The sequence below is a fragment of the Rhincodon typus genome, chromosome 1 (genome assembly GCF_021869965.1).
Source record: "Rhincodon typus isolate 14 chromosome 1, sRhiTyp1.1, whole genome shotgun sequence".
Classification (NCBI taxonomy): domain Eukaryota; kingdom Metazoa; phylum Chordata; class Chondrichthyes; order Orectolobiformes; family Rhincodontidae; genus Rhincodon; species Rhincodon typus.
Genome location: NC_063332.1, coordinates 105,853,984 through 105,867,182, shown reverse-complemented (window position 1 = coordinate 105,867,182; position 13,199 = coordinate 105,853,984). Strand labels below are relative to the sequence as shown.

General features: G+C 38.7%; 1 protein-coding gene across 2 annotated transcripts in view; it reads right to left on the bottom strand.

Moving 5' to 3' along the window:
* nup54 (nucleoporin 54) overlaps positions 1-13,199 on the bottom strand; it is a 51,668-nt gene that overhangs the window by 32,253 nt on the left and 6,216 nt on the right. For both annotated transcript variants that reach the window (XM_020520365.2, XM_020520366.2), the window contains exons 2-3: positions 9,833-9,934; positions 4,590-4,664 (exon numbers count right to left, since the gene is read on the bottom strand). In XM_020520365.2, coding sequence (XP_020375954.1) covers positions 4,590-4,664; positions 9,833-9,934 — 177 coding nt within the window. The remainder of the gene's footprint in view (positions 1-4,589; positions 4,665-9,832; positions 9,935-13,199) is intronic.

Here is a 13,199-nt window from a genome sequence, read left to right as displayed (position 1 = left end):
AATCTAGTGCTTTCAAATTTTATTTTCAACATAATGAAACATCTGTATATATAAGTGAAAATTTCACATGAATTATAAAGGCAGCTGGTTACTAAAGTTACCAACAACTGACACTTTCAAAGCAGCAGCAAAGACTGAAAATGACAAGGAACAACATGCTACACTGTGCCAGTCACGTTGCTGCTTTTTAAGTTAAAATCCAGCAAAGATATGAAGATCATTGCAAGAAGGATTTCATTTGCAGGGCTGATGAAGAACAAACAATTTGGCAAATTGTTTTGGAGCACAGATTGCACCCAAAACAAAGCAGGGCTGGGTTGCTGAATATATGACACAAGTACTCCAAGTCAGTCAGGAAACAATTTGTAGCTGAACACAGTCCTGGACAATTCTATGATCAGCTTATGTTCAACAAATCTCATTACATACTCTTACGTAGAGATCTCCCATGTGTAGGGAAAAATGCACAACCTGCGCAATAGTGCAGCCACACTTAAGACTGGTGATGTTCTCTGAATACAAGCTGAAATAATTACAGAATGCTCCCCTCAAACAATATTAGTCATTTTACAATACAACAATTAGACAGAAAAAAAGGAGACCAATTTAATATTTAATAATCAAATTCATTGGGCTTTTAGAAATATTGGCTCTATTTCATTTACAAAAGATGAAGTGACAGAAAATGTATCTATCTTGAGTTCTAATAAATAGGTCATTAAGTACAGATTAACACTGCAAAGCTACTTGCTGTCCAATTAAGTCCATTTGTTTTATTGCTTTTATCACAAAGTCAAATTACTGATTAAAATTAAATCTTTACAACATTTCACAAAACATTAGTATAACACTGGAATGGATTTAGCAACAATGAAATGTGTTGGTATCGATACATGGTACTTCCTGGGGTGCTGGGGTGTGGATTCACATCTACAGTCTACCAATCTTGACCACGATGTTAAAGGGACTGATAAGCAAAAGCACTTCCCCAAAAGGGAGGAGAGAAAGACTATGTTTAGGCCATGATTTCACACACCTCGATGTCTAGCATGAAAACTTCACTTGAAGTGGCCTATCAGAGGGTAACTTGGTTTCATTGAAGTGATTATACAAGCTTATAAAAGGGGGTTGGAATATAATTTTTAATATTAAACACAACTCAAACGCTTGTCCTTTTATATTTCCATGAAAAAGAGGAGATTGCTCTTAAAGCAGAGAAAATTAAGAGGAGATTACAATTATGAGGGATTTTTAGAAAAGTAGATGAGGAAAAAACCTTTTCTACCATCAAGAGCATCAATAGTCAATGATGATAACTGGCAAATAATCCAAGGGAAAAATTTTTTTTTTCTAAATTCTAGTTATGAGTTGGCATGTATTGCATGGAAAAGTGCAGAAAGAAGATTCAAATGTAAGTTTAATAGGAAATTAAATGCATACTTGCAATGTAATAAGCTGGGTGGTGAGATTATTATGGTTGTTCTTTGAAAGAACTGGCACAAACAAGATGGGCCAAATGCTCTCCTTCCAGAGTTAAATGCATAGTGCTTCCTTAAGTAGACACAGCAAATTAACTGCATTGTTCTAACCAGTTTCCATTATTTCAGGACCGATGCTAACTATGCAAAATCAGGTACAGACTGTATACTACTCCCAGCTGCTGTGATCAATTGCTACAACACTGAAGGAAGATACAACCTATAGCAATCACAGAGAACTGCTGAATCAAAACTAAGTAAAGACTCAAAAGAATTTCAGAATGTTTATTACTACAGTGCAGGGCTTCCAAATGTATGTATAGAATGTAACAGTGAGCCACTCAGCTGTGGATCTGTTCGCTCACAGACAATAATTTAGATGTCAAAACCTTGGTGAAACCAAAACTTAGATGAAATGAGGCACTGAAATGAATGAGTGTATTAAAAATAATCTGCCACTTTGCTTGCAGTAGCAGGAAACTACCTGTGCCAGCCAAGCCACCACTACCAAAACCAAAAGCTGTGGTTGTAGCTGCACCAAAACTTCCGATATTTAAGCCAATTGCAGTGTTAGCGTTTAGTCCGAAACCCCCAAAATTAAAGCTACTGGCTGTAGCAGCTCCAAGCCCACCAAAACCTGTAGAAAAGGAAGCACTGTAAAACCGATGCAAGAAATGGTTAGTTTAAAGCAAACAGCATTTTATTAAGGCCCCAAAACAACTCCTTCCAGTTTGGATTTTCCTAAAGCTCATAAGAACAGTATTAGGTCGTATTAAAATGGAAAACTCAGAAGGGACACATTAAAACAAATACAAACTAGTGTCGCACACATTTGCAGAATATAAAGTAACAAATTAAGTATACTGCATAACTTATGGTAAATAAAAACATGTAGCCCTAAAACATTCTCATGTTCATTTCAGCCAATTAAAATAGTGCCAGGCCAAATCATCTAAAAGCAAGGTGTTGCAAAGCTGGGGAGCAGGTTGGGGGCTGTCAGTGTAACATATCATTGGTAAGACAACATCCTCAGTTCAACCCTATTTTGGAGTGGACATTGGAACCGTGACTTTTGACTCAAATGGGTGAATGCTACCACTGAATCAAAGTTGGAACCGAGTCAGAAGTATCAACTGTAGAAATTGTTTTTGTCACATGCTAATACAAGCCAGTATCACATGATTATACAAAAACATGCTCAACTTCGGTCACAGGACAGAAAGAAACTATATTTAATTCCCGGACCAAAAAAAAGTATTGTTTTACTTTTAAAAAGTTAATTTTTTTTCAGCTCTCAAGATGTTTGAAAGTGACCACAATAAGTGCGTCTGTAAATGGGAACTGAAATACAGCTTTAAGTTTCCATTCATAAATGCACATGGGGCAAGATTCTCTCATTTTTGACTAGATATAAAACAAAGGATTTTTCATCAAACTGGATGAATTCATGGACCAATCCTTTTCCTCCAATCCTTCATTGTTTTTTCCTCTGCTTTATTTGTTCTGTTGTAATCCAGAGTCACCCTTCCCCATGCTACTGAAAGACATTCACATTCTTTACATCAAAAGAAATGTAGAATTCCTTTTTTTTGGGATACATTTCTCAAAATAATGCTCTTGTAAAGATCTATAGAGAGTAATGATTTTTTAAAATTATTGAAAGCCATTTTAACTTAACAAGTCATTGAGAAAACTAACAATCTATTCACTGCATTAATGCCCAACACGGGGCAATTTCAATAGGGTAGACCTTTTGGAGCAGCTGACAGCAATCTTTCAAGGGGTAATGATAAGCTAGAGATTCTGAGCACTACACAACTGCTCAAAAGGTTAAGAAGCTTGTGAACCTTCACACTGCTAGCTTTTCAGTCTTTTGTTGTACATCAGGAAGTACAATTGACATATTATCTTGAACACAGAAAACAAAGACAGGCCGCATCACAAGGTAGTGAAGAAGGAAAAATATGCCAGCACAGAGAATGAAACATGAAAAGGGATTCACAATACCTTAGTTTTAAGACAAAGCAGCTGCAGAGGCAAAGTTGCTTAAGCATGAAAGTCTCGAGTAGGGTAGGTGTCTAGGTAACTGAAGACAGAGCTGGGGGATGGAGAGTTTAAGTGTGAAAGGAGGGTTCATAAGGGGTGGTGGGGCAAAAGTATTTATTTCACTACACCAATAGCAATTTTAAATTGGAAACATTTAGGAACCAGAAGCCAATGTGAACATCAAAAGAACTGTGCGTGCTGTAAATCAGGAACAAAAATAGAAGTTGCTGGAAAAGCACAGCAGGTCTGACAACATCAGTGAAGAAAAATCAGAGTTAACGTTTCGGATCTGGTGACAGTTGCAGAATATAAAATAACAAATTAAGAATACTGCATAACTTTGAAAGGTCACCAGACCCGAAACGTTAACTCTGATTTTTCTTCACAGATGTTGTCAGACCTGCTGAGCTTTTCCAGCAACTTCTGTTTTTGTGCTAATGTGAACAACACTGTGACATAGGGAGAGAAGGAACAAAAATAGACTTTTCAGCAGCCGCTTCTGATTTCATTAATTAGACAAATGGCTGTGTTTCAAGTCCATTTTCTCCATATTTCCTTTGACACCCTGACACAAGAAAAATCTAGATCTCGATCTTGACAGCTTCAGTTAACCCAGCATCTATAACCTTTAGCAAGGATGAATTCCAAATTCCAAACTTTTTTTTTGAATAAGTGCTTTCCAACTTCATGCCTGAATAGTCCAGCTCTAATTTGTTCATAATTCCCCCACCACAGGTAACAAAATAGAAATAATCCATAGGACCTAAAGAATTTGTCTATATAATTAATTACTACACCGTGCTTCATTTTATTTACTAACAAGCAAAATCTGGAACGGGTACACTATAAATAACTGGCACTATTAATGAATATCAAGTTTCACTGAATGAAGTTGTATCTTTATTATGGGGATTTTTCAGCAGACAAACGTGATTACCAGGCTCACTGAACTGTGGGCAATGAAGTCAAGATAGCTTTCAGTAATCATCCAGCAAAAGACAACACTGGAATTTCAAGGTGCAACAAATTATTTCACAGATCATTTGCTGATCAATGTTATCATACCTGTTGATGCTCCAAAAGGAAATCCCGCTGTTTGCCCACTTGTTGTAGTATTAGTGGTCCCAAATGTGCCAAAACCTAAAGAAATACATAACACAGATAACAAAATAGTATTTTAAAAGGCACTTAATTTTATTTATTAAATGTTAAAATCTATTATTGGCTAATGAAGGACGCTACCCAAAAGATTAACTTAATATTCCATTTACAAATCCAACATTCTGTTGGAAAGGGAAGGCACACCGAGTGGTAATAATTTTTCAGCGTACTTAGAAGTGGTAGGTCACGGGAAAATGTGGATGGAATCATCCACGTGCCAACTGATCTTGGAAAATAGTGTTCCGAAGAAGGCTCACTGCTTTCTCTCCACAGATGTTGCCAGGCTTGCAGAGCTTATCCAGCAATTTCTGTCCTAATTTTTGATTTCTAGCATCCACGTTTATTTGGTTTCTTTTCCTGGAAAATGATGGTACTAACTGTGACTTCAGAGTTCCCAGGCTGTAGTACGGTTTGTTGGAATGAACATTACCGGAGAATAATTGTTCACTAGTACTGATGTTGAGTTTTGCTCAACCAGAGGTAACTTGCCAGATTTAACATCTCAACAAAGCTCGGTCATTGTTATTGAGTGTATTCATTGCAGCAACACCTCTACCACAGTCTACCTGCCAACGAATCAGCACTCTAGGGGCTCTTGTAGTGCAGTGTTGGTATTCAAAGCTCTAGACCAGGAAAGAGAGATTCAAGTCTCACCTGCCTCACAGATACATCATAACACTTTTGAACAAGTTGATTAAAAGTATCTAAAAAGATTGTTTTCCCTTTACTTTGGTATTTATTGTGAATGGCCCTGATGAATGTATGATGAAAAAAAATTGACAAAAAGATAGTGTCTTTTTTCAGTAATTAATTTCCAGAGAACTTCATGACCAATTAAAAACCAGTCTCCCCTCTATCCTGTTACCATTTGTATTGGTGACATCATTAGAACTGCCCAGTGAGGATGGGCATCCACATCAATAATCTCAGCACGGAAAAGAAGAAACGTCAATCAGACTTCTACTGGTTCCATTCTACCACACTACAAAGTATTTTTCCCTTGAATAAAAAGGGGGCTTGTCTCAATTCCCTCCATTTCAAATGTTAAAGATGATCATAAAAGTGCAGATTTGTGTACAAATAACACATAATAAACAACACAAAGGATATCTATTCCAGGAAAGTGACATTCCTGGAGTAAAATATCTGTTATCTCATTTTATACACAATATACTGCAAGTAAATAACTTAGAAATGTTGTGGATATAAAAGACTGAAAGGCACTTTCGAAGAAAAACAGTGGCATTCGCCCTAGTCCCCGACACAGTACACATTTCTTAGAGAGAACACCCAAAACAGATAATTCAGATAATTGCATTTTAGTTGTGGGACTTTGTTCTGTAAATCAACTGACATTTCCTACAGAACAAAAGATCTTCCATTGGCAGTAAAGGTTTTAGGATGTTGTAAAGTTGTGATAGGTGCTTTATAATCCAAGTTTTCTTCCTTTCTTTTAACATAGAAGGAAGAAGTTTTAAATTAAACTAAATGAGTGACATTTATTTATGAGAGTTTGATGTACTGAACAGTTTATTATACTTTTGGTGACCAGACATCCTTTTAGATGCCAGAATGTGCAATTACAGTAAATCGGTGTTGTCAAATTTATACCTCAGTTCTTCCAGCTACAGTTTTCAGGTGCTGGAAATTTCTTACTGAACCAGTTCATTGGCTATGTTAAATAAAAATGGAGGCTTTTTTTGTTAAATGTTCATTTTCTACTGATGTTAATTTTTTGAAGTCTATTTCACAAGTTGTCATTGTGGGACTGAAACTCATGAGAATAGAGTTGTCCACAGCAATAACCAAAATACTACCATACCCATGCAATATCGCAAGCCTCTCTTAATCATACTTGTTTGACGTGTTTTTGCACTGAATTCATGTTTTTAAGCTTACACTTTCTTAGACATAGTGTCTAAATCAGGAATTAGTCATTAAGCCGAATGGTCGAAGAGACACACTGTTGCTTGCACTGTTTATGCAGCTGCCAGAGCCCCTTGAAAGGGTATCTTAAGAAGGCTTTTAAACACTAGTTTTGATACAAAAGGTATTAAAAGTCTATCGATAGCTGAAAGTTTAAAATGAACATCAGCAATTTGTTAGCTGCTGACCACACAACCTGTGTTGAATACCTTCAATCCTTTTATTTATAACAAACTGATTTATATCAACAAAGAAAAAAAACCAATTACATCAGTCTGGCACAAGCGTTTGATAGAGGGCTGGTTGCCTAGTTTGAGAATTTGCCCAAGTTCAAGGTTAGAAGGTTTGCTCGTTTCCAAATTAAACACTAATTGTCTAAACCCACTAACCTTAAAAATTAGGAAACTATTTAGAACTGGAATTCAACCACCATTCTGTGGAAATGGACAGTGATTTAAACACAAGACATTTTTTTTAAATAAAGGGATTAAGTTGCAATTTCTCCAAAACACTGTTCCAGGTGCTATGCAGCAGGACAAGTAATAGCTCTGACTGTTAAAATAAACATTTTAAATTTCTTTGCATTGTAGCATCAACACAAGTGTTGATAACATGCAATGAGGGAAGCTGGTCACCTGGAATCAGGAAAGCATATTAGCAAGTGTGAGATTATTCACATTGGAGGTAAGAGTAGAAATTTTTTAGGTAGTTTTTTTTAAATTCAAAAAAATCTTTTAAAAAGTCATATTCGGAGAGACTTGTGTGTAATTGTGCAAGGAACTCAATGTTAGCAAGCAGGTACAGTTGACAATTAGAAAGGTAAATGACATGTTGGTTTTAATTTCAAGGAGACTCGAGCACAAGAACTAGAGAATCTCACTATAATCGTAAAGGGCACACCCTGGAGTATTGTGCGTTGTTATGGTCTCCTTATTAATGGAGAATATTCTTGCATACAAAGTCATACAGAATATATGACTCTTCCCTAATTGCCACTGAGGTGGTGGTGGTGGCTGCCTCCTGGGAGAAGCTGAATAGGCTGTGGCTATTTTCCCTGCAGCAGAGGCGGAGGGGTGACCTTTTAGAGGTTTATAGAATCAGGAGGGACACAGATAGGGCGAAAAGTCAAGGTCTTTTCCCTAGGATAGGGGAGTCCAAAACTAGAGGGCATAGGTCTTAAGGGGAGAGGGGAAAGATTTAAAAGGGGTTTGAGGGGCAACTTTTTCCACATAGAGGGTGGTACATGTATGGAATGAGCTGCCAGAGGAAGTGGTGGAGGCACCTGGATGGGTACATGAATAGGAAGGGCTTAGAGGGATATGGGCCAAACACTGGCAAACGACACCAGATTGATAGAGGATATCTGGTCGGTGTGGACGAGTTGGGCCAGAGGGTCTGCTTCTGTGCTGTACATCTCAATAATTCTATCACTCTATGACCTGCTGTAAGAAAGGGAATTAGAGGATTTTGCCATAGCAACATTCAGGATGGCATGTGGCTTGTTGGAAAACATACAAGTTCTGGTGTTTGCTGCATCTTCTGTCCTGCTGAATGGTAGAGGTCACTATCCAAGTCACAAATCTTTGCTGTGCATCATGTAGATGGTACACACTGTCACCACTGTGCGTCAGTGGTGAAAGAAGTGAATGCTGAAGGTGGTGGACGGAGCACTACTTAAGCAGACTGCTAGGTCTTTGATGGTATCAAATTTCTCAAGTGTTGGAGCTGCATTCATTCAGGCAAAACGGGGAGCATCCCATTCCACTCCTGACTTGTTGGCAGTTGACAGGCTTTGGAGGACAACGAGGGAAGATATTTACTACTGAAACCCAAGCCTACAAACTGTTGTTAAAGCCACAGTATTTCTATGGTAATCCGGTCCAGTTCCTAGCCCTCAATAACCCCAGGATGTTACTGGAGAGATTTTCAACAATGACAGATGGTTAGATTCTCTCTTGTTGGAGACAGTCATTGCCTGACAGTTGTGTGTCACGGACAGAACTTGTCATTTATCATTCAGGAATTGCTACACAAAGATACTGACAAGAAATGGTGCTAAACAATGTGCAATCATCAACAAACATCACCATTTCCATCCTTATGTTGGACACAAGATCACTAAAGCAGCTGAAGAAAGTTAGGTCAAGGGTGTTAACCTGACAAACTCTGAATCAGGAGGCTCAGATTCAAGTCCCACCTAGTCCACAGGTACGCAATACCATCTCTGAACAGGCTGATTAGAAATAGTTACCTTGGTCAATTTCGGCGGCAATGACCTGGGACTGAGATGATATTGCAACAATGACAGATATTTCTTTGAGCTAAGTGTGACTCCAACCAATGGAGAGTTTCTCCCCTTATTTCCAATTTCTGAAACTTCCTCGATACTAATCTTAATCAAATGCTAACAAAAACAGAAATTGCTGGGTTCTGTGACCCTTCTTCAGAACTCCAAAACGGTGACTGTGCTTTCTCTCCATAGATGCTGCCAGACCTGCTGCACTTATCCAAATTCATTTTTATGTTCCCTTTTTGTGGCTCTCACTACCTCTCGTATGTAGTTTTGCTCTTTCTCATTTCTTTCTGTGCTCCCTGAACTGTCAATATTCTTTTTTCCTTTGCTGCAATGAGTTACTGAACCCAACATAAAGACAGATGAAATGATAAGGTCACTGACATCCATTATAGCCTTACCCAAGCTCATGAGATCAACATGCCATAACAGGCTTGGTAAATTCCACCGTGTTAGCAGTTTTCACTGTTTAAACAAAAGTGTTCAACAGAAATTTATGGAAAAATAGGAATGATGTGAAGGTAAGTAGAATTTGTTGCATTATAACGGCTTAATTTTTAAACAGGGTACAGAGAGTGACAGTTCTCACCATTCAAATAACATTGAGGACGCATAGCCAAGTTAATGTTTGATGACAAAATGGAAAAAACCTAAAAGCACGCTAAGAGGTTTATCTCATGTTATAAGAGGTTTATCCAATTACTGAAAAAAATTAAAAACAGAAAAGGCACTTCAAAGACACAAGGTTTACCAAATATTAAACAGCAAAAGCTAACAGAAGAAGTGTATCGCATATACATTCCTCAATACAACAAAATCGGAAAGTTTCCCCAAGTTATATTTTTCAAGTGGAAAGCTATCACAAGGAACAATCTCCGTACTTGGTCCACCCTTGAAAAGCAGGACTGGAAAGAAATATTTGCATTACCTCCAAATCCTGAAGCAGCTGTTGTGGTGGCAGTTCCAAAACCAAAACTGGGCTGTGCTGTAGTTTTGGCACAAAAAGAACCAAAAGTAAATCCAGTCGTTCCTAAAAAGAACAGATTTATCACTAAGGAGACAATGGTACAGGTTTTCATTGTTGCACATTTTAATTGGCATGTGTCAAAAGAGACTCGGTAATACTGGAGATTTGATAATGATGGATTAAATAAATATTCACTCATCACACAATGGATGGCATAGTGGCATGGAGCAATTTTTCAAGCATGTGATCTAAATTACATACAATATAGACTGCTGGAGCAAATGACTTCTCATTGTAGCTTTAAAGGTGAAGAATAAAACTTTTCATTTCAAACTCAATTTTGACCACACAGCATTGAATTGCTGGCCCATTTTAACAGCTATAAGAAGCGTTTCACCAAAATAATTAAATCAATTTTTCTTTCAGATGTAGTGAATTCCCAGCAGATTACGCATTTGATCGAAACTCTATATGTGGTTCAAAACCAGGGCCCCAGGAGGGGCTTGTACATATCTATCAAGCTCTGAGCAGGGGGTGCTCTTTCTCTACCAACATAGTTACTCCAAGCTGCAAATAGATCTCCTGAACAGGAGCAGGCCACTTGGCCTCTCAGACTTGCTCTGCCATTCATGAAGTTAATGGCTGATCTGAAAGGCATTAATATGGAGCAACCTGTGAGAACCTTTCATTCCCCTGCTTATCAGGAATCTACCTACTCCTGGCTTAAAAATATTCATGGACTGTGCTTCCTATATTCTTTGAGGGAACGTTTCCAAATATTCACGACTGAGAAAAAGTTCTTCTCATCTCTCCATTAAATTTAAACAGTGAACTCTAGGTCTGGATTCGTACCACCAACGGAAATGCCTATTTTATGTCCTCCCTGTTAGGATCCCTCAGGATCTTTCTATCAGGAGGTAGTCACACTTATGATTGGGGGGAGGCGGGGGTCGCTTGATTTGTTTTCGGAGTCAACAGTGTGTGATTGCAGGTAAGGAGAACTGGAGGGAAAATGTGCAGGAGCCTCAGCGTTAACTGTCCAACAAATGCAAGATTCTTTCAGCTTGTCTGGGTGAAAGTGGGGCTGTGTGGTATAGGATGAAGTCATTTAAATGGGAGGAGAAGAAAGGAACATAACGGCAGTCTGTGGCATACTGAAGGAAATTGATAACGTTCTTTGTAACAAAAAATGCAAGTCCAGATGGTTGTGCTGTCTGCCCAGAGGAAAGGTTCAGGTCATTTGCTCAGGGCTGGAGAGAAACCATGCCTGACAAATTTACTAGAGTTCTTTGAGGTTGCAACAAGCAAAACAGATTAACTAGAAATATAGCGTATGCAATATATTTTGACTTTCAGAAGGCATTTGATAAAGTACCGCACGTTAGGCTACTTAACAAGATACGGACCCATGCTGTAGGAAGTATTCTTTTAGCATGCTTAGAGGATTAGCTAACAAATAGAAGATAGAGTCGAGGGGGTCTTGTGGTGAGTGGTAGTGACCCTTGCTCTGAGCCAGGATGCCCAAGTTCAAGTCCCCCATCTTCGAACAGGTTGATTAGAGAATATCTAGAAGGTAGAGTTTGGATCAGGAGTAATTTTCAGGATGGCAATTTGGAAAAAGTGGAGTGTCATAAGGATCAGTGTTGGGGCCACAATTTAAACTATATATTAATGATTTGGGTGAGGTAAGTGAATGTACTATATTCTATGATCTACAGCCAAGTAGGTGGGAAGACAAGCGATAAGGATGACTCAGGTGACTGCCCAGGGATATGGACAGGCAGGAAGTAGCAAGAATCTGGCAAGTGGAATACAACACAGGAAATTGCGAGGTATAGTTTGACATTTGAGCAGGAAGAGTAGAGAAGCTGAATATTATTTAAATGGAGAAAGACTGCAGAAAGACACAGAAGAGCGGGATCTGGGAGACCTCACATGTAAATCACAAAAAAGCTAGCATCCAGTTCAGCAGGTAGTAGGAAAGACAAATGGAATGCCAGCCACTATTTCAAAAGGAAAGCAGCACAAAAGTGGGGAAGTCTTGCTAAAACTGCACAAGGTACTATTCAGACCATAACTGGAACTGTGAACAGTTCTGGGACTCTTTATCTGAGGAAAAATGATTAGTATTGTAGGCAGTCCAGATAAGGTACACTAGACTGACACAAGGTATGGAGCAACTGTCTTATGAGGAGAGGTCGAGTAAGTTGGGCTTGTACTTGTTGGAATTTTAAAAAATGACAGGTGACCTTAGGAGACCCAACAGTATGAAGCCGAAAGATTGTTTCCCCTTATGGGCGAGCCTCAGACCAGAGGGCATAATCTGCGAAAAAGGGGTCACATATTTCTCACAGAGATGAGGTGGAATTTCTTCTCTCTGAATGAATCTGTAAAATTCTTCACCGCATAGGGCTGGATCATTAAATACATTTGAGGCTGATAGAGACAAATTTCCAATCAGTAAGGGAGTCTAAGGTTATTGGGAAATGGCAGGAAAGTCGAGTTTAGGATAATCAGATCCGGATGATCTCATTGAATGGTGGAGCAGACTCGATGGGCTGAATGGCCCACTTCTGCTCTTACATCATATAGTCTTATTGGAGAGGCAGACTCCAGTCATTCTGATCCCCCTGCAGGTATCACTGACATAGGCAGTACAACAAAGGAGATTCTTTGTATGAAGAGTCAAGCACCAAATTAAGAATTTGATCGTGTAAGGATCTCTGACCTATTATTTGAACTACGTGCTAACTGACATAGGGCAAATCAGATTAAGTACTTTCTAAACAACCTGCTGAGAGATTTTATTATTTACCTTTGAAGCAGTTGGGACTCGAACCAAAGCCTCAGCCCAGACATAGGGATACTAGAGATGAATGTCTGGTTCAAGGATTTGGCATGGGAGAATTGAATCCCAGTTCACAGGACACTGACACCAGTAGCAGGGAAAGCAGGATGTACACAGTAAGTACGATCTCTACCTGAACCATGCTGGGACTGTCTTTCTTGCAAGTCGCATAATTAGGGAAGCAGAGAGGCTTTTAAATTAAATACTGGGGTCAAAGGTTCAAATCTGGGAAGATGTGGTAAATCAACTTGTACAGCCTAGGCCAAAAAGAAAGATAATATAGGTAATTATACAGTGAGTGGAAGGGATGGAGACAATAAAGTGAAGAGTAAATGAAAAAAATATGGTCAGAAGATACAAAAACAATAAAAGGATAAAGAGATAACAAGGTGTAGAGCTGGATGAACACAGCAGGCCAAGCAGCATCAGAGGAGCAGGAAAGCTGACGTTTCGGGTCTAGACCCTTCTTCAGAAAGGTTT